Source organism: Melospiza melodia, chromosome 15, assembly GCF_035770615.1.
Source record: "Melospiza melodia melodia isolate bMelMel2 chromosome 15, bMelMel2.pri, whole genome shotgun sequence".
In the NCBI taxonomy this organism is placed as follows: Eukaryota; Metazoa; Chordata; class Aves; order Passeriformes; family Passerellidae; genus Melospiza; species Melospiza melodia.
Window position 1 is genome coordinate 20,685,816 of NC_086208.1, and position 27,978 is coordinate 20,713,793.

General features: G+C 42.9%; 1 protein-coding gene across 4 annotated transcripts; it reads left to right on the forward strand.

Annotated features, from left to right (window-relative positions):
• The first annotated feature begins 241 nt into the window (after nt 1–241).
• On the forward strand, nt 242–27,105 carry TP53BP1 (tumor protein p53 binding protein 1). Of its 4 annotated transcripts, XM_063170121.1 has the most exons (27): nt 242–459; nt 549–600; nt 670–757; nt 1,003–1,073; nt 1,716–1,874; nt 2,319–2,400; nt 3,649–3,794; nt 4,615–4,744; nt 5,075–5,166; nt 6,169–6,371; nt 7,328–8,507; nt 12,381–12,500; nt 13,127–13,363; nt 14,354–14,411; nt 15,611–15,703; nt 16,803–17,304; nt 17,987–18,139; nt 20,108–20,397; nt 20,704–20,880; nt 21,143–21,564; nt 21,696–21,887; nt 22,370–22,573; nt 23,078–23,290; nt 23,869–23,963; nt 24,906–25,105; nt 25,910–26,055; nt 26,767–27,105. In XM_063170121.1, exons 1-27 carry the CDS (start codon nt 283–285, stop codon nt 26,952–26,954), a joined length of 5,670 nt encoding a protein of 1,889 aa, XP_063026191.1. In that variant the 5' UTR covers nt 242–282; the 3' UTR covers nt 26,955–27,105. The 4 variants fall into 4 exon arrangements, with proteins under 4 accessions (XP_063026191.1, XP_063026189.1, XP_063026190.1 ...); XM_063170119.1 differs by having other exon boundaries at nt 549–757; XM_063170120.1 differs by having other exon boundaries at nt 549–757; nt 6,199–6,371.
• The last annotated feature ends 873 nt before the right edge of the window (nt 27,106–27,978 follow it).

Here is a 27,978-nt window from a genome sequence, read left to right on the forward strand (position 1 = left end):
CGCCCTGGCCCGCCATGCGCGAGAGGTCGCTGCGTTGGCCCTGGAGCGAGCTCCGCGGACGGAAGGCGCGAGGCTCTTTGTGTCTCCTGAGGCCTGGCGGCGCTCCGCGGCGCTCTCGGGGCCCTCCCGCCGGCCCGGCCCCCCCTCACCGTCTCCCCGGTAACGGCGGGGCGGACGGGTCGCTCGCACCAATCGGCGCGCGGCAAGATGGCGGCGGCGGGAAGTGCGGCTGGGTTGGGCGGCGTAGGGCCTGGCCCGGCTCCGCAGCCTGCGCCGTCCTGCATGGAGCGCGGCGGGAGCAGCCAGCTGGACCCGGGATTCTCGCAGCAGGGCACGCCCCTCCTCATCGTGGAGGACTCGCAGCCCCAGGGCGCGGAGGCGGAGGCGGACGCGGAGAGGGCTAGGCTCGGCGCGCTGGCCCGCCGGCTGCCGGCCTGGCGGAGCCCGAGCCCCGTGCTGGTGAGCGCCTGGCGTGGTGGCAGCACCCCTCGGCCTTGCCCGGCCCGGCCCGGCCCGGCTCTGACGCGGCCCCCGCCTCTCTCTTGCAGGACATCGTCCGCGGTCCTGCTGGCAGCCGGGCGCTGCGGGAGCGACTCGCAGGTAAGGGCGGGGCGCGGGATCACGGTGGGTCCGGGTACCGCGGTCGCGCTGACGGCGCTGTGCTTGCAGAGCCCATGGAGGGCCCGGCCCGCCCGAGCGCCTCTGGACCGCGGCGCTGCGCAGCGGAGGAGTCTCCAGCGCCCGACCGGGAGAGCAGGTACGTGGGGCGCGCCAGATGGCGGCTCTCGGCCGCCGTCTCTCTGGCCTGCTGCAGTCTCTCTCGTGGAGGACAGGCCGAGAAGGCGGGCTCGCTGCTGTAGCGGCCGTGCTCGGCCCCGGCCAGGACGTGCGGTGCGGAGGGCTTGGAGCGCCTGGACGGTGCCAAGTGATCCCTCGGAACGAGCCGCGGGGAGGCGGCCTGCAGGAGCCCCTGCGCGACGTTAGCGAGTCTCTCTGTTGCAGCGCCCTTGGAGAGGCCAGGGAACGAAGCGAAGGTGATGTTGAGGACTGTGCTTCTTCGCCGTGTGTAGAAGGTAACTAACCCATTTCAGGTCGGTTTTTTGGGTTTTCGGAATTGGATCAACCGTCTGTGCAGTTTTTCAGTTGAGCTGACTCACTTGTTTCACCAGGGGTAATTGTGCCGGTAGTAATAGGTCAGAAATTGGCATCCTTTTCTGAAAGTGTATTTGAATGCTTTGGTGTTTGGAAAAAAACCCCAAAAAACGAAAAGAAGGTTGATTTATTATTGTTAGAATGGATCTTCAAGATTGAAGGTGGTTTAGAAGAAGCAGGGATGCATTGTGATCATTAGGAAATGGAGCCTTATTATGAACTGGCATAATGGTCGTTATCATCAGAGGATTTTCAGACACAGGTTGTGTGTTATCAAGATTATTTTCTATTCATGGAATGAAAGTCTACTGCAGCTCCTAATGGCATTACATAAGCCCTTGCTAATTAATACAGATTTTTGAGTTAATGGCCACTGTCCCTGTTGTGATACCATATTTTAATTAGTACAGCTGAGATCAGATCAGTTAGTTTATTCAGAGTCTCAGCAATAGCCTAAATACTTTGCATGTTAGAGGGTATATCTTTTGCCCTTGTAGAAGTGATGGATGGCCCTTGATTTTTTCTTTTTGGTATCTATGTTTGTAATGGATGTCTGATGTTAGATACAGGCATGTCACAGCTCCAATTCGGAGTTCTAGAGCTGTCGCAGAGCCAGGACTTTGAGAGTGACTTGGTGCCCAGTGAGGGAGATGCTAGGCATCAGCTCCACTCTGGACCCACTGTCGTTTCTTCCAGACTTGTTAAGAATGAGTCTAAATATGGTAAGTGAAAACGATCATAGATGTCTTCTTGCTGCTATGTAGATTCTATCTACTTTCTTTCAATGTTATAGTTTTTTGACAGGAGATACGGTACTAGTAGTTTCCAAAAATGAGTTCACAGCTCACTGGTAGTTGCAAAGAATTTTGCCCCCTCTTTCCTTTGGACTAATTAATTTGCTTTCTTGTACCTGTCCAAGTGCTATCAATGATTCTTTCACTTCTCTTTCCTAATTGATTTCCAAAATATTTAGACAATCAGATACTGAATTCCCTCCCTGGTAAAAACCTCATCCTGCTTTGGTTTTTTTCCTTCTTTTTATCGTAGATCGTTCAAAATTAATTTTGTTAAATATAAGGCTTGCCTTGGTATTTGTGTAAATTACAGACCTACATTTTCTTATTTGTATATTAATCCAGGTATTTTTCTTTTGTCTCTCTTTCTAGAATTTTGTGCAGACAACTTAGAAACTGACTCCAGCACAGAAGCACATACTGCTTTGGAGAGCCCGGCAGAGAAGTCTGAAAGGTAAAGCAGTCTGTCTTTTCTGTAGGTTGTTTGCTGTAGGCACACAGTTTGTGGTAATTGGGAGTGCAGTGGGGCTGCAGCCCAGCCTCGTCCCCTGTGGGTGCAGCTGTGAGCAGCAGGTGGGCAGCCCTGGCAGCAATGAGCCATGGAGTGCCCAGGTGTGCTGAGCAGCCACCCAGGGCAGAGGGCACACAGGTGCCATGCATGAACATTGGGAGTATAAAAGGTTAAAGAATATAAATATATTCTTTATAAATATATTCTTATATAAAGAATAAGAAGGGCAAATGCTTGAAGCCTTCTGAAGTGGTGTGGTGTTACTTTGTATGGGTAGAAGCTTCCTGAAATTGTATGAGGATATGCTGTGTAGCGTGGCTGTCTCAACTGCAACATATGCTGTGGCAGTTTGTGGGCATTCTGGAAGGTGATTTGTTCAGTTTTTTAACTAGATTTTTAGCTATGGAGGAGAGTTCAAGGCAAAAGAGAAAGGTAAAGGGAAAGATGACATACTGCTGAGGCCTTCTTGTAGCAGTGCTGACTAAGGAGTGCTCTTAGTATTCCCTGGTGAGAAAAGATGTGATGTCAAACTCCTAAACACAAAGATATTGATAGGTTTGTTTTTAAGGGCAAGTACACGGCGTAATAAAATATGCCAGTAATTTTCCTGAAATGGTATGACTGGAATATACTAGAAGCAATAATTCATTTTGAGTCACAGAAGTTATCGTGAAATAACTTAATTGCTGTAGCATGGGCTGCACAGGAGAAATATGGAGGCTAAGTGGTGGGTATTTCAGGATGCTTTTGCATATTTGCTATTGTAAGCTTTGTTTTAACTGTTTTTAAGTGTGAAACTTCAATTTGTTGAATAGTATTGATTCTCTCTGGCATAAAATTTATATAATATTTAGTTCATCATGTATTATTGTATTTTGCTACAAAATTATGTTCAAGAGGTGAAGTGAAATTCCTAGACTGCATTGACTAGAAGTCAGTAGAACATCTGCATTCCATTTAAGCATTGCTTAGATTGGTGGAAAATGTGAAAAACTATTCTGGAAGTATAACTTATCAAGGATGAAGATGTTATTTTGTCAGGAGAAGCTGGTTTTCTTTCTTCTTTCCTATTTTCCCCTGTGTTATACATGAGTGAACACCTTCTATCTGTTACTGATAGATTTTCTTTACAATGCTGTGGTCTTCATATTTTGAATTTCTCAGGTCAGAGACTGTGTCTTGCATTTTCAGAACTCTGCAGGAAGCAGAAGAGCATACCAGAAAGGAAACGCCTGTCAGTGGTGCCAGTAAAACTGAGGAATCCCTTGGTTCTGGTCATGAGGAGTCAGACATCTTGTCAACACAGGAAGAGATGTTTCCTGAGAATCATGCAACAGGTAACAACAGACAAGCAGAACCAAAATGTCCATCCCAGAGCTAGTTATAAACATCATACCTACTTGATCTTCACAGACATTTAGTGTTTTAGGGTGTAGAGCGCTGTGAGTATTTTTCGTGTAACTACTGCTGAAATTGAGAACACTATGGAAATAAAAGGCCACAGCCTCATTCACTATACTATGGAACAATATCTAAACGTCACTTCCTGTTAGAATGGCTACTGGCTTGTTAAATACATTAAATTTCCTTTATTTCTGCGCCCCTTGAAGAGCAAAACCAAAACCCAACTTTTACCATCTTCTGAAACTAATGGTGCTCTGCCTTTGTAATGACACCCCAGTGTGGATAAGTAGTGTAGGCAGTATAGGCAAACTTCTGCTCAGTGGTGTCTGTTCTGGCTTGATCTTGTGAATGAACCTTCTGTATCCAGAAGGTTCAATAATATTCTTCTCCTCATGCCAAGTCAGTGGTCAGTGCAAGGTGTCTTTCTTACAAGAACCTTGCCTGTATTTGTATTTTAGTGCTGGATCAGGTGTGCTGGTATTGGAGCCATTGGGGATTTTTTTTTTTAATTCCCAGGTAGGAACACTTGTACAGTCTAAAATCTATTCAGATTTTTCTTTTTCATCTGAACTATTTTGTGCTCACATTTCACATACTGAACTGTCATGTGCAGTTCTTCACCAGCTCTGAAAATCAGCTTGTTGTTGCCTATCTGAAAAGGAGCTGTGCAATAGCATGAGTTTAATTCCTCAGAATTTTCTGATCACTGTGGTTTTTGGCTGTATTTCTGTCTTTGTTTTCTTTTGTTCAAAGTAACTTCAGGGAGTGGCTCTCTGATAACCAGGGTGGAAGAGGGAAGTTCTCTGGCGTGCACCCCTGCCCGCAGTCTGCAAGTCCTGCAGCTCTCTGGGCAGGCAGTCCTTGTACAGGAGGGTGATTCCATGTAAGTGAAAAATCCCCAAGCTCTTTCAAGAATTTTGTTGCAGTAGTGCATTCCCCCTACTCTCTTCATTATTCAAGGACTTGTGCTTGATTTTAAGCAATCAGTGTTTAATTTTTGCACTATGAGAGGAGCATGGCCTTATTTTGCAATGAAATGAACTAATGGTGGCCATCTGATCCCTGACTGTCACTAGTCTCTTACTGGTGAACACCTGACACTTGCCTTTCATGAGAAGAATTGTATTGTGGCATGCTGGAGCTTGATAGGAGAACTTAATGCATTTTTTAGTAAGGTGTGGTTTTCATTTCCTTGTTTCCTTTTGGTCTGCAGTGTCTCTTCAGGCCTGGTTATTACTCCTCCTGTTTCCTTTGGACCCAGTGCCCTTGTCCCCAGCAGTCCTACTGAACAGGGGAAAGCAGAAGGTAATGCTTTTCTGCATACTGTCTGTGGTCGTGTTTTGGTGCACTGATTTTATCAGAGCTTGCAGCCTTTTCAAAATCTGTTAAAATTATGTGTAAAGAATAAAGTAGAACTGAAAACAGTGAAGGAGTAGATGGATCTTTATTTTTGACTCTGTTGTTTAGGATTCTCTATCTGCTATTGATATTTCCTGCATAGCTATCATAATTAAATGAGTACTGTTGACTAGTGACCCTTCATTTGAAAGATCGGAAATTCTTTGTATAGCATACAGATTTCTTCTGGCAATTATCTTCTTTAGGAACAAGCCATTCTTGCTACAGGCAGAAACCTGTATTAAGTCTATACTGTTAGGGCAATAGGAAGGACAGATAAGAATTGCATCATAATAGGTTATTTTACCTTAATAGAGACAACTTCCACAATATTTGTAAAACCTTTCATGTGCTACAAGTATGTGTCCTAAATTGTGTTGCCTAAAGAGAAATTATTCTGTATGATACATTGGTTGTTAAATATTTGCTCTAAGCACACATTTACCATCAAGGATAAGATATCCATCCCTGCAGGTTTTGAGTATGATACAAAATCAAATATTCCTTTCTGAGAGATTCCTGTCACAGAATGTGAAATACTGTTATAACAGGTATTTTCTTAGCTGGGGTCTGAATGTAGTTGAATTTTAATAAAGATAGCAAAAGGAAAAGAAATACCTCAGAAAAATGCTTTTTTTATAAGTTGCAGACACTTTTTTTTTAATTGTAGAAGTTCTAGACCTGTAGCAAAATAGTAATATGAATTTGTAACAAAACACTTGCTTCCCCCTTTGAAAGTAAGAATACAGATATTTTTGTTGATTTTTTTCCCTTTACGAAAAGAATGCTGCTGCAGACAAGATTTTACAAAGTTGAATACACCACTGAAGACAAATCTTTTAATAAGATGTTAAAAGCTTCGACATAACACAAGAATTTAGTGCTAATGTCTTTGCTCATTTAAACCAGATGAACAAATGGATATATCTATCCCTGCAGATGGAAGAGAGCTGATGCAAAAGCAGAAAGGAGATATGCTGGTGGAGATGGCCTTCCCTTGTATCCCTCCAAGACCTCTTGCTCAGCCACAGGCTTCAACTCCAGTGTCCCAGAGTGCTCCAACCTTCTTTCCTGGATCTTTAGCTATGCCATCACAACCAGAGTTCTCTCATGTAAGGGTCCATGTATATAGCTTTTCTGAGGTTTTTATATGGCTGAGGCAGAAGTTGTGTTTTAGTCAACCTCTATTCTTTTATGTTGAGCTTCCCTACTAAGCTGTTCCCACCAGTTGCAATTATTTATTAGTTATACTGTGTGGCAGTTTTTCCTGCAGAGAAAATGCAGAACAGCTTAAGAGGGCATAGTGAGTTACAAAACATAGAAGCTGTTGACTTTGACTGTGCTGCCTTCTTATGCTGAACTGGCCATCCTGCATCTCAAACTGCATCATAAATTAGTTTTTTATTGGGCAAGACCTTAGCATAATTTTTGTGGAGAAAGGGAAGCTGTTCCATAATAAAGTATTTTTATTCTACAAGGCTAGAATTTATTTACTGCATTTTTCAAGTTTCTTGTTCTTGCTGTTGTTTCCTTTGTGTATTTTGATTCTGGAAATTATAATTATTCAAAAGGATTTAACAGACAGTTTGTGGGTTTATACCTAAATATTATGAATTGAATGTCGTGAACTTGCTAGAAGCTTCACTAGTTGAAGCAGTACTTCTCCTCAGCTGAAAACAGCATTCGTGTTAATATAATATAGATACATAGAGGCTCTTTCTGAAACCCTTGGTGGATCAAGTAAAAATAGCTACTAATTTGCCATATTGGCCCTGTATTTTGTGATTTGGTAGTGAAAGATACCAAGGATTGTGTCTGACTTTGCCAAAGATCACTAAATAGTAATTCATGATGATAATTTTTCTCAGCAAAACCAGATCAATTATGGCTCTCATAAATGTGTGGAGAAAAAAAGTTTTGGATGTTTTTTGTTTTTATTGATTGTTTTTTAATTAGTAATTTTGTGCTAAACTTGCTATGATCCATAATCTAGTGTAATTTTTTAGGAATAATAAACAGTCCTACTTGGGATGCCCTAATACTCCATGTCCCACTTTTCTCATTTTAGGATATCTTTGTTCCGACTCAGAGTCCAGAGAATAAGCTTGGAGAAGAAAAAACTGCTGGTTTAACCCCTTTATGCTTACCAGGAGATCTCTCTGGATCTACAGATGCTTTGTCAAAGATGTCTACAGATGACTCTGTGTTACAGCCTCCTGATTCTTGTAAACTGATGCTTTCTGCAAGTGCATGTAGCCAGCCCACAAATACAGACGTCAGTTCAGGCTCTCTGAACACGGGCCAAGGCTGTGAGACCACACAGGTAGAGAGGATTTCTGAATGCAAGGCCTCAGACTCAAGACTCTGTTCTGTGGACAATGATAAAATAAAACTAAAAGTGAATGCAGGTGATCAAGCACCCTCTGAAAACTGTGAAAAAGCAAAAAAGGAGGATGTAGAGACTGCAGGAATGCCTGTAGGACAGTTTGTTAATGCAGGTGTTGGAGAAGAGGGGCCATTAGCCTCTACAGTTCATCGGGAGATTGAGTGTATTTCTGGAAGTCAGGCTGCTGCAGGCAAGTCTGGTCTGCTTGAGATTTTGTCCTATGCTCAAGAGGCTTCCAAACCTGAGGCAGTTCCTGAGACTCAGTGTGAAGAACAAGAAGAGAAACTGCAAATAAAAGAGAAGCAAATAAAGGAAGATAGGTCTCTTGTTAATATAACACTTTCTCATAGGTTTATTCTTGAAAGGGAAGGACAGTGTCATGAAGATAAAGAAGTGAATGATTCTTGTAAAAATGGCAAAAATGTAGCCGAGGAATTAGAAGAGGTTGGACCAGAATGCCAGGGAAAAGCAGCTTTGAAAGGTTGCACTTTTGATGCTGGAGAGGCAAAGAGTATGGATAAAATGACTACTAACAAGGCAAAGCTCAATGAAGTTTTAGCTAAGCCTTCTGTAGGGGAGTTACTGGAGCAACACGATTTGCTTCCAAAGTTGAAGAGTGATGTCCAATCAGAAGTGGCATTGTGTGCCAAAAACCATCCCGATTGTTCAGAAGTGGGACAGGTAGTGATAATAAGCAATCAGCCATCACTTCCAGAGAGAGGGTTTGAAACACACGTGGTTCAGCATGAGAATCCCCTACCGAAGAATACGGAGGATACTGTTACGACAAGGAATCTGGAGCAAGAGGAGCAAATGCAGCCACAGGAGAAGGCAACTTCTAAGTCCCCCAGTCCTTCCAGTGGTAAGTGAATTTAGGTTAGTAGTTCACAGGTGTATATTTTGAGTAATGTCAAGGACAGCTGTATACAATCCTCAGTGTTTTCAGGGAGCACTGCTATTGGATGCAAGTTGAGCAGCACTATACCTTACTGTGTTATATACCGAACATGACTTTGCTGGTTTCCCCTGTAGTGTAATTTTCATTCCTGACTCTCACTGCTTTAAGGTAGAAATGCAGGGTGGGTTGAAGAACTGAAAATGCTGTGACCTTGGCAATGTTCAGGGATTTTTCTGACTTCTCCCCCACTCAAGAAGCAACAACAGCAGGGTCCTTGAAAGGAATAGAGTATGTGGTAGTCAGTATTTTCCCTTTTGTAGGTCTCCTTTTCTTTTTCCTTCATTTTCAGTGGAGAATTTTCTTTGTGGGGGTGTACAGAACAACTTTGAGCTAGAAGCTAGTAAAGCAATTTTTTTCTTGAGACTTTTTTTAAAGTGGAATGGCTTTGCACTCTCATGTAAGCTCTGGCTCAGCAGGTATTGTCGTGACCCATTAAAACAATTTAACATGCTGTGTGTCACTATACAAGATGTGGGATATTACACTTGTTTTGTTTGTGCCTCTTAGCTGGCTTCATCTTTAAACACAGGTTTTTTAAGACAATTTGGCATAGTCAGGAGAACAGTTCTGGTCTTCAAACTTAAAAGAGTATGGGGTTTATTAAATACAACAATAACTTTGGCAGTACACTGCTAAAATGATGATAAAGAGAAATAGCTGCAGTTACATAACAAGGTTAAAATGTCAGGTTCCACTTCAGTATTGTCTTTCACAATTTTCACAGTCCAAAACTTCCTTTTTAAGAGAGAATAAACAGAATTGTGTTTGACTTTGGATAATATTTCGTCTCTCATACTGTATTGAAAATGTTTTGGTTTTTTTTCTTAGACAAATCTAAATGCAATTTAAGCACATCACAGTTGGCTGTGTTTGCTTTTAAAAGGGAACTATAAGCAAAATTTTAAAGAAAATGAATTCCAAAATTAATGCTTGTTTGTGTTTTATGCATTTGTATTATGCTGAAGGGCTGATTGGTGTTAGGAGAGAGTTCAGGTTTTTGGCCTACTCTACTTAATTGCCTTCAGACTCATGAAGCATGGTGGAAAAAGTATGTAGAGTGGTATTTGCTCTCCTGACATCGCTCAGTCCTTAAGGTATGAAGAGCTGTAGAGCATCCCTCTACTCTTAAAGCAGCTTTGTTATTGTAATAATTATTTTCATAATAAATATTTTAGGAGTCTAATCCCTTATCAACAAACTATGAAGCATAAATCAGTAAGCACAAACTTTAGGTGGGGGCTTGCTAGGGGTGCACTCTGTACCTCCATCCAGGTCACTGATGAACAAGAGGCTGGACCCTGCAGTGACCCCTAGGGACACCGCTAGCTGCAGGCCTCCCAGCTAGATTCCATGCCACTGGTCACAGCCCTCTGAGCTCTGTTGTTCAGCCAGTTCTCTATTGACTTTGCTATCTGTTCATTCAAACCACACTTCCTGGCATTACCTATATGGATGTTTCAGGAGACAATTTAAAAAAGTCTTCCTGAAGGCAGTGTAGACACACCGTGCACTGTTCTCTTCTCATCTCCCCAGCTAGTCATTCCGTCACTGGAGGCAATCTTGTTGGTCAAGTGTGATTGCCCCTTGGTCAATCCATGCTGACTACTCCTGATAACCTTCTCCTCCATGTGCTTAATGGGGACAACCAGGATGATTTGTTCCATCTTTCCATGGACGGAGGTGCAACAGTGCCTGGTTCACTGAGTCCTCCTTCTTGCCCTTTTTGAAGACTGGAGTGACACTGGCTTTCTGTCCTGAGGTGTCTCCTATACTCCATGACCTTTCAGAGATGAGGGAGCGTGGCTTAGCTCCTATAGCACTCATGGGCACATCCTGTCAGGGCCCATATGGGTGGTTGTGGGTGTCAGATTTGTCTAAATGATCTCTAACTTGATCATCCTTGGCTGAGGGGAAGCCTTCCTTTCTCTATACTCTCTCTCTTGCCTCCAGGATCTGGGTTTCTGTGCCTCTGGGCTTATTAGTAAAGACTGAAGCAAAGCAGGTATTCAGTAACTCTGTCTTCTCTGTATTCTTCATCACCATGGCATCCACCTCACTGAGCTACAAACCTGTGGTGGTGTTCGCAGGGGTCCCAGGATGAGGGAAGAGATGAGTATGTTGACTCCATGTTTCAGAAGGCTGATTTATTTATGATATATATTATATTAAAAGAAAATTATATACTAAAACTATACTAAAATAATAGAAGAAAGGATTTCATCAGAAAGCTAGCAAAGGAATAGAAAAGAATGATAATAAAATCTTGTGACTGCTCACAGCCTCGATACAGGTGGCTGTCATTGGTCATCAAGCAAAAACAATTTCCCATGCTGGGTAAACAATTGTCCAAATCACATTCCAAAGCAGCAAAACATGGAGGAGCTGAAGCTTCCCAGTTTCTCAGGAGAAAAGATCCTAGCGAAAGGATTTTTTCATAAAATATGTCTGTGATACAAACCCACATTTTCCTTAGGTTTCTTTTTGCTACTGATGTTCTTGGAGAAACCCTTCTTGTTTTTGACATCCCTTGCCATGTTCAATTCCAAATGGATCTGAATCTGTTACAGGTTGATGGTCATAAGAATGTAAGAAAAGCTTAACTGTTTTGATTAACTCTTTTCATTGATAGAACAGTTGAGACTTCAATGTGAATGAAAACATTTAAAATTTTAGTTGAGGCATTCACATTTTTTTCAGTTCTTCTGAAAGCTTGCTTGTATTCCCTTTCATGGTATCCCTTGGTGTAATAATTAGAATATGCTGTTGGTCATCACCTGTACTGGTGATCAGTTCATAAATTCTAGTGATCATTTGTTACTAGCCTGCCAAATGTGGATTTATAGGTTAGAAGGGATTGTGGTAGCTAAATCAATATTCAGTTGAGTTGCTTCAGTTCTTAGATAAAAGACTTTTTAAATGGAGACATGCTCTAGGACATAATATGGCAAGCATTCATAAAGTGTTCATGAGGAGGGGCGGTTTGCCTTACAGTGTGTGAGTACCATTGTGCTAGAAGGTACCTACCCACTGCAAAAATACAGTGAAGTTCTTGGGTTGGTCTTCAGGATGTTGCAGTTGCTCAACCATGTCTTTAAAGCTTGTGATAATCAGATAGGCGATGGTTTTCAGAGTTTTCAAACAGATGATACATAATTGTTTGCTGATGGGGCATTTTTCTATGAGAGGATTATGCAAGCTACTTCTCTATAACATTGAAAGTTTGCAAGTAAATGCATGGAATGAGGCAAAAGAGCATTTTACTAGGTTTTTGATTTATTTATTTGTTAAATCCTGCAACATCTGCACATAGTAAATCCACCAAGGCATGGTTTCCCTGATGCGATAGGCCACCTCAGCCATCATTCTGAGTAAGTTTTAGGTTATCAGTTCAGGCACATGTAGCTTTTCCAGTTCATTTTTGTCCTAATCTTCATTTCTATTTTTGACCTCATTTTCATCTTCTTTGGAAAATGCTGAGCACCTCTGAGGCAAAGCTGCATTCTGTAGAAGTCCTCTTCATGTTAGGATATTTAATCTCCCTTTTATCTAGCACCTGTGAGCAACTGCATTCAGTTGACCACAGTCTAGATTTTCACTGGGAGAGATTTTTCACATAAAATGTGAGGATTATCAGTTAGAGCAGCTGTTCAGGGGGGTTTTGTACAGCACCAGTGTTATGCTTTTTCCTATTTCCACAGCACAGTGAATATGTGCTTTTGATACTTGAACTAAAGTAGATCCTCTAAATTACTAATTCTGGTGCTGTGTGTCTTTTAGGAACCCCGTTTCATTTTACTTTGCCGAAGGAGGGTGATGTCATTCAGTCCTTAACTAGCATAACACCACCTCTTACTGGCCATCTCAAAATGGGACCCAGGAGACACAGCACACCAATTGGTGAGTTCGACCCAAATGGCTGTGTTCTGCAGTGAAAGCCTGGAAGCTTTTGATTCTTGGTGCAGTATGCATTAGGATAACTCAAACCTGCCTTGGCAAAAAATTGCTACATTCCCCTTCAATGGGGGAGCGTTTATCCCTTCCCTACAGTTTCCTTGTCATGTTTTCTCAGTCTCTAGTGAAGGTGTTTGCTCCCTGAGTACAGAGTGGTATGGAGCATGTCTTCCTTGCACTCACTGTGGTCCTGAATACAACTCCATTAAAGAATGTCAGAGAGCCTTCTGAGTACCAAAAGAGCTTAGACCAAAAGAAGATTGCTTCCAGTATTCATCATCTTTTATCAGAACTTTCTCTGCTAGTTTTACAAAACAGCACTCTGCACGTGCTAGATCAAAAGAAGTCTGTTCTGCTTGGATCATAGTAAATTATTCTGTCATAAACTAAGGACAATACCTCTGCTACAGAATTTTCATGCTTCAGATCTCTAGAAAGGAATTTCCACTACTGCAGCATTACTAATAATGTGTGCGGTGCAGTGTCTTCAAGCCAAAACTAGGACCTCAACCCCAGCAATGTGAATGACAGTAGCTACTTCTTGTTTCTTGTTTTTGTTTTTCTGTTTTCAGTGGATGATACTTGCCCAGACAGCACTATAGCAACCAGTGATGTTACAGCAGAGGGCACAATGCGGACCAACGATGTCACCATGGAAAGTGCAGTGGTATCAGCAGATGTGTCAGAAGTATATGAGAAAGGAGAGTCTGGTGTGGTTCCTGAGTTGGATGCAAAACTTTCTCTGCGAATGAACCTTGTGACCCCTGTGAATGATGGGAGCGAGGAGTCCTTGCCGTTCAGCTTGGAAAGTAAGAGGATGAAACCTGAAGTGTGTGAGTCCAACTGGATCTCAGCCCTAACTCAGAACCTCTCTGTGGCATTCCCCAAGGCAGTCTCTGAGTCCCTGTAATTTTTCTCATTTTTCTTTTTGGGCAGTGTCACTTAAATTTGTTTCTCTGTTTCTGCAATGCTCTAAGCAAGGATGAAGTGAGAGGAGAGGCTTCTGTTGTGAGGAAAGGTATTTCCAGCAGACTACAAATTGTGATGTATAGTGGCAATGGTATACAGGATAGGAAGCGAAGTTTGATTGTGTTGGGTGGGGAAAAAAAATATAAGAAAATCATAGAATGGTTTGGATTGGAAGGGACCTTAAAGATCACATAGTCCCAACACCCCCTGCCATGGGCAGGGACACCTTCCACTAGACTAGGTTGCTCCAAGCCCCTTCCAGCCTGGCCTCGGACACTTCCAGAGTTGGGGCAGCCACAGCTTCTCCAGGCAACATGTGAAAGTGCATCACCACCCTCACAGGGAATAATTTCTTCCTAACATCTAATCTAAATCTCTTGTCTCTTAATTTAAAACTGTTTTCCCTTTTTTTTTTTTTTTTTTTTTTTTTTTTTTTTTTTTTTTTTAATAAGCCCCCTTTTAAGTACTGAAAGGCCACAATGAGGTGTCTCTGGAGCCTTTTCTTCTGGCTGAACAAGCCTACCTTTCTCAGCCTGTCTCTGTGGGAGGCATTCTCCAGTTCATCTCATCATATTTGTTGCTTCCTCTGGACCTGTCCATAATCTGGAAAAAAAAGTTTGACAGGATTTTAACCAGAACAGTGGCATTCAGTCTAATAGTCTAAAACTTGTAGAAATTTAGGTCTGTTCTGAGAAGTTGGATGGAGAAGCCTGGGCATCCTTTGTCCAGTGTTACTCAGCCTCTCTTCACTGAGTGTATGGAGCTAGGAAAGGTTGAGAGAGTCCTTTTAGATGATGCCAAAATCATCCTTCCCTTCCTTCTTGTTTCAGAGCCTACAGCCAGTGACAGGAAAGATGGATCCTCTGCTGCTGCTGAGGCTGCTGCTAGGTAACTGGGCTTCTTGCTGGGCAGAGTTAATACAAAGGTCTGGGTAGATCCTTTCTCCACATATTATCAACTGTAGGGGAAAAAAAATTAGGAGACACAGAAGCAAGGAATGTTCTAGCAGTAGATGTGATACTAAGTCTATAGCTCTTGCAGCAGGTTTTAATTACATAAGCAAAGTGGGAACCTCACTTGTTTGTTCATTATGGGCTCTGTGGTTCCTACCAATGTCAGCATTTTGCCTCCATTAGATTGTAGTCAAAGCCAGAAGTTCATGTCTTGTGCAGTCCACAATGCAAGTCTGCCTTATCCATCTCCTAAATTTCAAATATATGGGTTTCTGCTGTCTTTCATGGTGCAATTTTCTGCCAAGAATCTGAGAAGTTCTGAAGGAGAATTGTCTTTTTAGTATAAAGCTGATAGAAACTCATAATCAGTTCATGGATATACAGAAATCACAGGTTAACATTTTGACCAAAACATTGAGTTATCCCTTGGTCTTTTGATTTGTATGTATCAATCTTACCTCAAATTTAAGGTCTAGCATTGCTTGATTTAGCTTGCAGGAAGTAATGTTTGTAAATACTAACAGGAATCTCAGTAGGAAGGAAGATGGTGACCTGTAGTAATCAGAGTGAAGAGTAGTGGTTTGAAGTAATGAGAAAACATAGGAATAAACTCAGTACTTTTGTTACAGGATTGCTTGTTAGATGGTAATCATGCCTCAATGCTGAGGATGGGTGATAATAATTTCTCTCTGGTTGAGCATGGATTACCTTTATAGGTATGGGATGAATATGAACTCTCAGGGTCTGCTTTATGACTGTAATTCCCAATATTCTTACGGTGCCATGAAATCCCTGAGAAGTAAGCCATAAAGGGTCTAACTGGTGGGTACCAGAGGCACTAGATGCTGAAACTCTTGATGGTGCTGCAGTTTTCCACACAATGGTTTCTGGAACTGTTCCATTGCTCTTGGCTGTTAGGGTGTCTTCAGAAATGACAGTAATGCTTGTGCAATTGCAGCTTCATTCTTGGTCTTTGAGATGGATCATATCAGTCATTCTGTGGCTGTGTAGGTCAACAAGCTCAATTCTCTGTTCTCACGAGGAGCTAGAGAATTCTTGTTTTGCTGTATGAGGGTTTTTCTCACTTCCTGATGCATTTTTGTTTGTTTGTTTGTCTTAAATCTGCACTGCTAGCTCCCAGAAAGCATCATCTGTGTTTAGTCGTGTCTGTGAAGTTCGTCGAGAGGATGAGGCCAGAGGTCATGGTCTTTCCACTTCTCCGTTTAGGTAACTCCTCACAGTCTTTGCCTGCCAGTCCTGGTTGGATTTATATTCAGGTGTGCATTTTCTACATCAAAGAAATTGTGCTAAGCCATTTTCTTTGGGTGACTTAGAAGGTTGGGGACAACGGGGTAAGTATACTAAATCTGTATGTTTGTGTCTCATGTGGTTATCAGGCTTACCTTTTGATTGAGTGGCCATGTGATTCCAGAAGGCTAATATACTTCAGTGAAGTCTTGGGTTTGAGAAAATTGACACCATATTTAAGGCTGTTTAAATACCTTTTCTGTCTCCTCTAAGATCTTCTGACCAGTTTTGATGGTTTGTTGTTGCTGTTACTATTGTCCCCCTTCCAAAGGACTGTACAGCTGCGTATGTTACAGTGAGGAGGGTGCCGCCTGGAGAACTAGAAGTAGAAATCTGCTTCTTCAGTGTTTTCCATTCTGTCTTTCGATGGGACAGTGAGGTCTATGTAGAAAGAGTAACCTGAGTTTCAACAGCTACATTAAAGACCATAACGAATAGGGAGTTCCAGCGCTGGGCAGGGCACAGCCAGAAGGGAGAACAGTCGCTCCTCAGAATCCTCAAGTACCCAAGGGAAGCCAAATACGTACTTCGAGTTTGGATCAGTATAGTGTCCCATGTAGTACCTGGCAGAGGCAGTACTTTTGGCAGAGCAGACAAATTGTAATGAAAACATTAACAGTGTTTGTGTTTATGCTGCTGGGTCTTCTTGCTACCTGTGATTATCAGTTTCAAGCCAGTTAAGCACTGGAGGAGCCTGAAGTAACTTCAAGATGACATGCTTCTGGGAAGTTGCATAGTTGGTGCCTAATGTGTGGAGTGTAGCAAGAAAATCTGTATTTCAAAAAGCACTTAGTTCTGTACAGTGTCAGCCATATGTTTTACCACGCTATGTATCACTTGAGAAGTGTTGAAAGATTTTTTTATTATTTGAACTCTCTGAGTTTTGTGCAATTGTAAGAAGCAATTGAGTGACTGCCAAGGTGGGGGTTTTTTAATACTGTTTTTACTTGAGTGGTAGCATATTGGTTGTCTTGTTTTGTAAATCAGTAGTTTTGATCTGTGTGTAACTGGTTTGCAGGGGGGATCGGTTAATTTTTCCTGGCACACAAGAAGATGCTGAATTACATACCACTCCTAGTGACTGGCAGTACCAGCAACAGAAGGCAGATGGCAGTGGTGGACAGAGCCTAATTCCTCAGAGGATGCAGCAGGACTGCCATCAGCAATCTTCTGGTGCAGAGGATGGAGAGTCTATGGAGACTGATGTTGCAATCACTCAGGCAGAAGATAGGAGAAGAATGCTGAGAAAACTAAGTAAGGCTGTTCAAATTGATCAAAGTCAAGAGAGGTGGGAAAACATCAAGGATAAAGGGATCCAAACTACAGCAGACTGTCTTTTTACCCCAACAACTGTTACAACAGCAACACAAACATCAGAAGAAATCTGTAGACAGGTGGAAACGGGAACCAGTATGTCTGGGCAAAAACCTGGGCAACAAGATGTGAACATTCAAACCGACGAGAGCGGGGAAAAGCTTGTCAACACCTCTGGAGATGACACCGACTCTTTGCGCAGTCAGGTGGGATGAGAGCTGCCTGTATTTAACTGCTTTAGGACAGTAAAGTATCCTTTCAGCTAGTAGATTCATTAACAGTTGGTTCTCTATTGAAAAAAAGGCCAAGGGCCACTTTAAAATGTTAGTCACAAGCTGTCCTGAATCAAATGTCAAGGTAGCAGTACTCACTGGACAGCATGAATTTGGGAAGTAAATGTCTCCATATGTATTTTCTGGAAAAATGTGACAAATTTTGATTGGTTGGTTGATTATTTTTGTTTGGGATTGGGTTTTTTATCAACAGAAAGACTAGAAAGATGATTTTTTACTAAACATGATTTAAGACTAATGTGTCCTATGGGAAATAGGAGATAAACAGGGCCATAAAAAGACAGTGCAAGATTGATGTGATACATGTGGGAGTCTACTGAATCAAAGAGTATCAGAAGCCATGCTAAACAAGCTTGCTGTTTCCTCCTTGGACTGTTGTGATTTCCCTTCCTCTACTTGTCAGCAGAATGCATTTAGTTCTCCTTTGTTTAGGGTCTCCTGTGTTGCATTAATTTGTAACAAGATGCTTAAAGGTTCCCTACTCCTGTACTTTAGCATGGTATGAGGAAACTGTACTGCAGAGGTACCCCTACTCAGAAATAGTTTGCTTTTTATTGTGGTCTGTTTTGATTTTACTGTACCCTCTTTATTACAGGGAGAAGAGGAATTCAACCTTCTTCACCCACCCAAAGGCCAAGTTCAGCGTCGCCACGTGCGAACCATTCGAGAAGTGCGCACTGTTGTTACACGTGTTATAACAGATGTCTACTACATCAATGGTGCAGAGGTGGAACGAAAGGTAGTTGAGGTAAGTTCCTGTTTTCGTGGCTAAATGGGATGAGATACTTGCTGAAAAGTAGTAGTAGTTAAAGTGAGAGCATGTTTTGACTGTAGGAAACAAGTTGAATGAACAAATCTGTGTGCTGTGATGCCAAGGCTTTCTTCATGAGCAGACTTGCAGGCCATTTAGTGAACGGCAAAAGCTGTGGTTTTGATGCTGGTATACTTCATGCCATGTGTTCTCAAGACATGTTCAAGTCCCAAAGAACTCAACAAAAGACTTATTTTAACATAAAAATGGAGAATTAAGCGTCCTGAAATATGCTTACATTGTTGGTGTAATCACAGTCATATAACCATTTCTGCTTTACCTACCAACACTTGATATCATTGTTCTGTAGATGCATGTTTTTATATCCATAAAGCTTTAGTAACTCCAGATGACAAGCTGTCTGAAACTGATCTTGGAGTATAAGCAACCCAAAGCTCCTAGTGTCTCATGTATTTGTTGCAGTCTCACACTCTAGAGGGATGGGAATTATTCAGAGCCAGACCAATTGGATACAAAGCTGAGCTCTGCCCTGTTGTTAAGGAAACTTCCCTGTCCAGGCATCCAGGAGCCACTCTGGCAGTCACAACTGTCACCACCTGAGCTGGGACTGAGGCCCCTTCACAGTGGACAGAGCTGATGGGTGCCCTGCTCAAGTCCTTATGTGCCCCACACTCGCACAGTTAGATCAGGTTTCCTCACCCTGGACTGGACCCCAGGTTTGCCATGGCAGAGTCTCAGATATCTGGATCCTTAAAATAATTTAATCTTGTTGCAATAACTAAATAACAATAACACCTTGAGCTGGTGCCTCCAAGGAGAGACCTCAAACAAAGGGCACCCTGGGCTTTTTTACCCTTACAGTCTAAGCTGGAAAAATGCAGGAAGGTCTGGGGGTTTTCTGTTGCTGCTGTGCCTCCAAGTGTCTAGGTCCCATGACCTTTTGCCTGGGGCTCTCACCCCCCAGAGCTCAACATGCAGCTTGCACTTGCAGCCCTGTGCTACCTGCACTGAAAGCATTCCTCAGCACTGCTGACTGAGGTCTTAATGAGACTTCTTGATACAGAGCAGCTGCAGACCTGTAGTGAGAGATGCACTGTCTACCATGGATTGGCCCAGACTGAAGTTTATGTGGCTGTCATCAGCTTCATGAATGTGATATCAGCTTGTCTGCACTTTGGACTGGTGATTGTAAAGCGTCTAGCACTTGTATTGTTGGAGAGGATGAAACAAGAAAGCCTTTTAAATATGACTGTCTGACAAAAGATTTTGAGAATATAGAAACTATAAGCGAGATTGAAATGAAAGCAACCTTTGAGATACCTTAGTTGCTGAAAAACAATGATGTAATCAGCTGAATGTTATCCCCCCTAGAGGAAACAATTCCCTCTGCAAGCAAGCCCTGCAGCTTGGCAGACAGGGCCCAAAGAATAAGATTTAGGGTTTAAAACATAAACGTAGTATGGTAATGTAGTGATTCTTATAAGTTGTGTAGAAATGTTATAAGATATGCATGCTGTAGTAGATTGGTTAATGAGAATCTGAATATTCAACACTGAAGATGATTTATTGTATCGTAATGAGAACTTCGCTCTCTTTTCGCGCTTTCTTATCTCTCTTCTCCCTTATCTCTTTGCTCGCTCTCGCGCTCTTCTTTGCGCCCTTTTCTTTCTTTGTCTCTTTGTCTTCCCTCTGCACTTCTTCACCCCCTCCTTTCTACATGCTCTCCGCTCTTAAACCTTTGCCGTTGACTCTCTTACACTTTAAGCCCCTTTTCTCTCGGGCCTGCTCCGAGCTGCGGCTGGCAGCTCACGCCCTTTGCAATAAACTACAAGTTATATGACTTGGCTTCAAAGAGATCTCATCTCCGTCTGTCCCTACCGTGCGTGACCCCCGTCACTCCTACATGTATCATCTTAGACAATGCTCTTTTTTGCTTATTTTAAGGAAACTGAGGAGCCTGTAGTGGAGAGCCAGGAATGTGAGACCGACATGTCCCCTTCAAGAACTGCAGGGGGCTCGTCGCTGACCTCAGGGGACCTTGGTGATGTCAGCTCTTTCTCGTCTAAGGCCTCAAGTCTCCACCGTACATCCAGTGGAGGAAGCAGTGGTCACTCTGCCACACACAGCAGCAGCATCTCAGGGCGAGGAACTGGAGCTGTAAAAGGGAAAGTGTGTGGGACAGAAACCGGAGAATTTGCTTTACCCATTGGCAGAGGCATCTTAGGAAAATTGAGGTAGGTGCAGAATCTTAGGAAAAGAGGAAGAGATGTTTTGCAGAAACAGGCATCTGGCTTGTGAGTGTGAAGCAGGGTAGACCTAAATCAAAGGTTTTCTGAAAAAGATCTGGCTTTATGAACAGAATTAAGGAGGTATATTTGCTTTTGCATCTGTTCTTCCTGAAGGAGTAGCTTCTTTTCTTGTGAGCCATTACTTTGCAGCAAAGAGGCAAAATTCTGGATGAGTTGTGATGATCAAGAAAATGGGAGGACCCTAGTGGGCTGGCTTCTCTCCTCAAAACAGTTAACTCATAAATTCTCTAGCCCTAGGAAAGGAGCTGGTCAGCCTGCATCGCCACTCAGAGTTAGCCAAACAGGAGCACTGCCTTGTGAGGAAGAGGAGGACTGTATGCCTGGCACTCGTCAGGCTGGCAGAGCACCTGTGACACCTCGAGGACGAGGAAGAAGAGGACGCCCACCATCTCGAACAACAGGAACAAGGTACCCTGGAAAAAGGAGACTGTAACTTTAATTTATTGCAAGAAACAGAATAGGGAACTTCTGTCTTAATGTCCTAGAGGAAAAGGAGTACTGAATATTTCAGAGGTTTCTGGTCATACCATATAGCAACTGCAAGCACCTCCTCCAGGTATTTTATACTTAGTAATTGTTTTTTCAGATCTTTCTGGGAATGCTTTTTGTCTTTTTTTTTTGTCTTTTTTTTTTTCTCCCCTCTCTTATATGGGGCTGCTTTTTTCTACAGAGATTTAGCTGGACTGCCAGGTATGGAGGATCTCTCAACTACAGCATCACCTGAGGAGAAATCATGTACTCGTTCAGTTCGCCTGCCAGATGGAGGAGAGAAATCTGGCACTTCTGGCTTCTGTGCCTTACGCCGTAGTGACTCTCCAGAAATCCCGTTTCAAGTGGTGACTGTTCCTTTGGACTGTGCAGACTCATCCACTGGGAGCAGCTTTGTGGGCCTCAAGGTTGTAGCAAAGTGGTCCTCAAATGGGTACTTTTATTCGGGGACGATTACCCAAGATGTTGGAGCAGGAAAGTACAAGCTGCTCTTTGATGACGGATATGACTGTGATGTGCTAGGAAAAGATATTTTGCTCTGTGATCCTATCCCACTGGAGACAGAGGTGACTGCCCTCTCTGAGGACGAGTACTTCAGTGCAGGTAAGAGCAGTGCTTGCGTTTCATACTTGGTTTTTTGAGTTGCTGTATGTGGTGGGGAATGGGTGCTTGTTCCAGGAGGATGAGAAGCCTGGGTATGGTTGGCTAACAGCTGTTAGTTGCTGTCTTGTCAGGTGTGGTGAAGGGACACCGGAAGGAGTCTGGAGAGCTATACTACTGCATTGAAAAGGAAGGCCAGAGGAAGTGGTATAAACGAATGGCTGTTATCCTGTCTCAGGAACAAGGAAATAAGCTGCGGGAGCAGTTTGGGCTAGGTCCTTATGAACCTGTCACCCCTGTGACCAAAGCAGCTGACATCAGTCTTGGTAAGGAGAGGTGCTGTTGAGCTGCTGACTGCTATTTTGTGTCTTGTGCCTTTGAGGTAACTCTAGTGCCTGATCTGAATTGCCAATATTTAAATGTTTTTGGATATTCAGTGATGCTTTTTGTACTTTATAGTGAGATTTTTGAGATCCTTTTATTGTTTGCCCTCAGAGACATAGTGGTATTGACTTGCTTGTGGAAAGTGGTCTGCTTCAAGCACAGTGATGCTTGCCGTACTTCAAATAAACTTGGTGGATGGCTGCTTTGATAATAAAGTCCCAGCAGTACTGAGAGGAAAGCAGACAAGCAGGATACAGGACTTGAGAAGATAGATGTATTTTTTTCTTGCTTTCCTCTGTCAGAGGGTGGTGGCATGTATCTTCAAGGTACTATTGAGTTCTGCCACTTCTGTACAGATAGGTAGGGTGAAAGCTTGTGGAGTTTGGTGACAGCCCATCACTAATTCCTGCATACTATATTGCAGATAATCTGGTGGAGGGGAAGAGGAAGCGACGTAGTAACCTTGGTTCTCCCAGCACTTCCAGCAGCAGCACAACTCCCACTCGTAAAGGGCAGGAGAGTCCACGTGTCCCACCAGTCTCACTGTCTGGGAAAAGGAAACTTCTTGCTTCTGAAGATGAACGATCCCCAGCTAAACGTGGCCGCAAGTCAGCAATGATAAACCCTGGTGAGAACTTGAATTCATCTAGTTTTTTCAGCACTACTTTTTCTGTAATTATCTTTCCGCTTTCCATAACTAAAAAGTAGATCAGATTGCTTTTTTTTTTCCCTGCATGGTTTGAGGCTGCTTCTCCCTGGATGCATTCAGCAGCCAGAGATACTGTCAGCGTAGTCTGAGTATTTACTTGCCGTCTTTTGAGTTCTGCCTTTTGACTTTAATGTTGTGGTTGGTCTCTCTCTTATTTCTTTAGTCAGTCCTGAAAGCTGTTAAAGGGACCCCTCACAGCAGTCAGTGTTGTTTCAGGATGCTGTTAAGACTTGCAAACTTGTCCCATTAGTCCTTCGTATTTTGATTTGAAGATCCAGAAGGATAAAAGATCCCTACCTAGCTAAGTGTAATTGTAGCCCAATCCTGCCTCTCTGTGTCTCCTGCAGTAAAATATCTGAGTTGAACGGGTTCCTCAGGTAAGACATATCTTTGAAGACTCATGGTGCTTCTGTCTCTCTGCAGGGGCTCTGAGAGGTGGAGAGCTTTTAAGCACCTCTGAAGGTGTAGATGCTGCAGATCCCCCAGTACTGGACAGTGACCATGGACCCTTGCCCCACAATAAGACCCTCTTTTTGGGCTATGCCTTTCTTCTCACCATGGCAACACCAAGTGATAAATTGGTCGACCACCAGAAGCCATCAGATGGTCCCACTGGGAGCAGTGAGGAGGAAGAAGGTGAGGCAAATCTTACCCACTGCATTTTCAAGTGAGATGCTGTGTCTTTAGGAAAAATGCTGGATACTGTCTGATCAGGCATTTGCTCTTTAATCCTTTGCAGAAAGGACCTAAGATTCAGTCTCTGACTTAGCCAACTTGTGGCCTAAGATGTGACAAACCTCGATGATGATCATAGGCTTGTTCAGCAAGCTAAGAAAGGTGTGAAGATTAGTGAGATCATCAGTGTCAGAATAGTATAATGTAAGAAGGAAGGTTTTGAGAGCTAAAGGATAGTGCTGGCAAGCAGAGAACATGAAAGCATGTATGGATTGCTCCAGTTAGCCGTTGCTAGTGTCATGTTTCATGCAGTCAGAGAAGTGACAAGGTGCTCACCTGGCTACTGGTGTGTTGTTGCCCTTTCTGCTGCCCCCCCCCCCCCCCCCCTTTTTTTTTCCCTTACCCTTTTAATGATTTTCTCTAGAAATTCTTGGGAGTATAGCTGAGATCCCTTACTGGAATAGATGAAGGCTTTGTAGACTAAGATGTAGGAATATAAGCGGATAGATTATAATCAAAAATTGAACTTTCTGCTGTAGATTTTTTAGAGATGACTCCGTATGATAAACATTACATAGCACAACAGCTGCGAGCAGGAGCTGGCTATATCCTGGAAGACTTCAATGAAACCCAGGTAAGGGTTCACTTACTAATCTAGAACAGTCACAGAATAGTTGAGATTAGAAGGAATTTCTATAGCTTATCTTGTCCAACTGCTCTGCTGAAAGTGGGTTCAAATAGAGCAGATTGCTTAGGTCCTTGTCCAGTTGTGTTTTGAGTATTGTCAAGGATGGAAACAACAAAGCCTTTCTGGGCAACTTGATCCAAATAGGGAGGAAAAAAAAAGGATTTCTTGTATTTCAGTTTGTAACTGTTGCTTCTTGTCCTTTGAGTGGATAACACTGAGGCGAGTGTGGCTGCATCTTTTGTATTGCCTCATATCAGTCATAAATATGCATTAAAAAGACCACCCAAGCCTTCCCTTTTTGATCTTTAACAAGCTCAGCTCTCAGCTTCTTCTGGTATGTCAGGTGCTCCAGTGCCCAGGCCTCTTAGTGGTCCTTGGCTGGACCTGCTCCGGCATGTCTGGTGTTTTTGGTATACTGCAGAACCTGGGAGTGGATGAAGTACTCCAGATCTGGAGTGGTCTCACCATAGGTGAGCTCTTCACTTACCAGATCTACTTGGACAACTGCTGTAATTTAGTGTGGCTTTTACATTTTTTTTAATAAACAGGGTAAATTGTTTTTGGAACATCTTACTTGAGGAAGCAGTCTTGTCTAGTGACTTACTGAGTCTCAGACTAAAAGGTCTCTGTGTGAACTAGAAAAGAGCTATGATACAAAAACTACTAGGCAGTTTTTGCCTAGAGCAACTGCAGAGCTTGGAATAGGATATGATTAAACAGATTCTGAAATTGATACTAGCTTTATCTAATTCACCTTTCACATAATATGGCTGTGAAAATCAAGGTTTCAGTTGTTTTCTTCTTTAACCTGTTTAGCATCAGCATAATTTGGGGGGATTTTTTGCAAGCATTGCCTCCTGTTTACATGCCTTCTTTTCTCCCCTGAAGTGTAATGCAGCATACCAGTGTCTTTTAATTGCGGACCAGCATTGTCGAACTCAGAAATACTTGCTGTGCCTTGCCAGAGGGATCCCTTGCGTGTCTCATATCTGGGTACATGATAGCTGTCATGCTAATCAGCTTCAAAATTATCGGAATTACCTTTTGCCAGCTGGATATAGCCTCCAGGAGCAAAAATTGCTAGAATGGTGAGTGCCAATAACCATGATCTGAGTCTACAGACTCTTGGAGAGACCTGTTCCACTTGGGAGGCTCTTAAATAGCTACAGATACTGAAGCTGACCTGAGTACTGACTCCCTATACTTTCCCTTCCATATAGGAGCAGCATTTCCATCTCTTTCTTTGGACTTAAAATGATCTCTAATGCCAAGGTACATTTGAGTGCCATATACACAGAAAACAGTCTCTTTGGAAGTAAGGAAGGTGTCAGTCTTTCTCATGAGGAAGGCAGAATTCAGACAAGGCTTCCCACACCCTCGGCTAATTTCTCTAATTGCTCAGAAATGGATAAAGGAGAACAATACTATGTTAATTTCTTTTTCCCTTGATACATTTTGAAGCTAGCTTCTGCATTTTCTGCGGAGTCTAATCCAGTTAGCCTGTTCTGAGATGACAGAGGAAGTCAGACTCCTTAGGCAAGCTGAGGGACAGACACAGTAGATAACTGTAGACTTTTGGGCAGGAGACTCAGGTCTTCCTGCTCAGCCCCATCAAAGTGGAAGTAATTTGGATGTGCACAAAAAAGGCAGCTCAGGATTAGGAGGAGCTCAGTTTAACTTTGGATATAGGCTGCTGTGCACATACCCCACCAACACTGTCTAGCTCTGTGTTAGTCTCTATAAACAAAGGATAGTCAGTCCAAGTACTTCAGGAAGGGTGGTAAGAGAGTGGGTCATGGTGTGCAAGATACTAAAAAAACATACATGGGAGCAAATCAGGTGACGAGGCTACTGGATATTCTTACCAGTCTGCATTTCTCTTCACTCTGCAGGCACCCACGAGAAAACCCATTCCATAACCTGAAGGTTCTCCTGGTGTCAGACCAGCAAGAGAACTTCCTGGATTTGTGGTCTGAAATTCTCATGACAGGGGGAGCAGCATCTGTTAAACAGCATTACTCACGTGCTCACAACAAAGGTACTCGCTGCCAGTTTCTCAGGGAATCCTATGCCACTGTGGTCTTTAGTATGGTTTAAAACCATGTGGGATGGTTTACAAGGTTGTCTGTAAGCAGAAAGGCAGGCAAAGGGTGAATGCTCACTACTCTAATATAATCTGTATATAGATTACATCTAGGACACCTGTCTTGCAGAGAAGCTGCAGCAATTCAGACAAAAGCCATCAGCTTCCAGCCTACGTTGAAAGGGGGAAATTGGTGTCTCAAATTGTGCTTCTCTTGTCCTCCTGAACTGGGCTGTCTCTCCCTCTCTGTATGTGATGTAGGCCCTAGCACTCACAGCCTGAGGTCAGGACTCAGGGTTGTGCCTATACTTCTGGCTACTGGTCTTCCCCTTATTTTTATCTGGACTAAAAGGAATATTTTCTTGTGAGGTGCAGGGCTGCTGTAGGTGTGTCTTAACTTTTACCAAGAGAATTCACTGCCTAGGAATGAGAAGACATAAGAGTGGTTCATAGTGGCAAAACACACTGAGCTGCCAGGTTGGATGGGGCTTGAAGGAACCTGGTCCAGTGGAAGGTGTCCCCATTCTTGGCAGAGGGTGGAATGACATGAGCTTTAAGGTCCCTCTCAAATCAAATAATTTAGCATTCTGTGTTTCTGTGATGTTCTGCTGCAGAGCAAAATCCTCTTTCTTCACCTGACAGATGCCTGTCTTTCCTCCTGTACAGATATTGCTTTGGGTGTTTATGATGTGGTGGTGACTGATTTTTCCTGCCCAGCTGGTGTCTTGAAGTGTGCAGAAGCTTTACGGCTGCCTGTTGTCTCACAAGAGTGGGTGATCCAGAGTCTTATTGCTGGGGAGAGAGTAGGCTACAAGCAGCATCCAAAATACAAACATGATTATGTCCCTCACTGAGTGAAACTCTGCCCCGCTGTCCAACTGTTGTGCAGACTGTGTTTTAAACAGGTTTTAAATGTTTGTGAATTGGGCAGTATGCATGGATTATTGTATATAGTTTTACCTGCTGGACTTTTATGATTAAATAAATGTTTGATCTCTTGTGGTATCTGCTGGTACTCCTCATTTATCTAAACTTACTCAGGCAATGCCTTCAGGAAAGGAGTGCAGAGAAAAAAGAAATGCTTACATTTCTCTGAGCTGAATATCGCTAATATTCTGCTTTGAGTAAAGCCTGAGCTAACACAAAGTCAGTTACAGAGAAAGAGTGTTTTCCATTAGCAGAAGTTCAGGGCCATAGCATTTCTGTTTGTTGGGAAGAATACCACCATGTATTCCTCCAGTTTGCTCCAGCTGTTATTTTCTATTAATTTCATTAAGGTGCTGCTGAAGTGAGTGCTAGAGATAGACACAAGAACCTTGGACAACTAAACTACTAGGAGACTGAGGTACAAAGAGTATGTAAGTGCTATGTATCTTTAAATGGTAATGGGATAAATCATCTGCTTTTGAGCATCTGCATTCACATCTTAGGGGTCAACTGGTATAAAGGCAAAAGCTCTTCACACAAACAGTGCTATAGGCTGAAGCCCTCCCTCCATCCTCATACAATCTTTAGTCCCTTGCTTCAAAAGTGTAAAGTTTTTCTCAATGTGTATTCCTTCCTCTATCATTTCATGGCTCAGACAGTTGACTGTGGTGGTCTATAAATCCCACATCCAACCTTCAACACTTTCTCTGGCTTTCTAGCTTTTTCCATGGTCAAGGGCTTTTAAACCTTGCATCAGGCGCAGACCTACCATAAACAATTGTAATGTGTGGAAGGTGCCAAGTCCTATACTTGCTGGCTGTTGTTACTGTGTCTTCCTGAGTGAGCAGAGAGGATTTTTTCCCCCAAGGACATGTAACTTCAGTGTGAGCTGCAGCTGTGTGCAAATACCAACCCTTTGAGGGGAAAGCTGGTTTCCTGGCAGCATTTGTG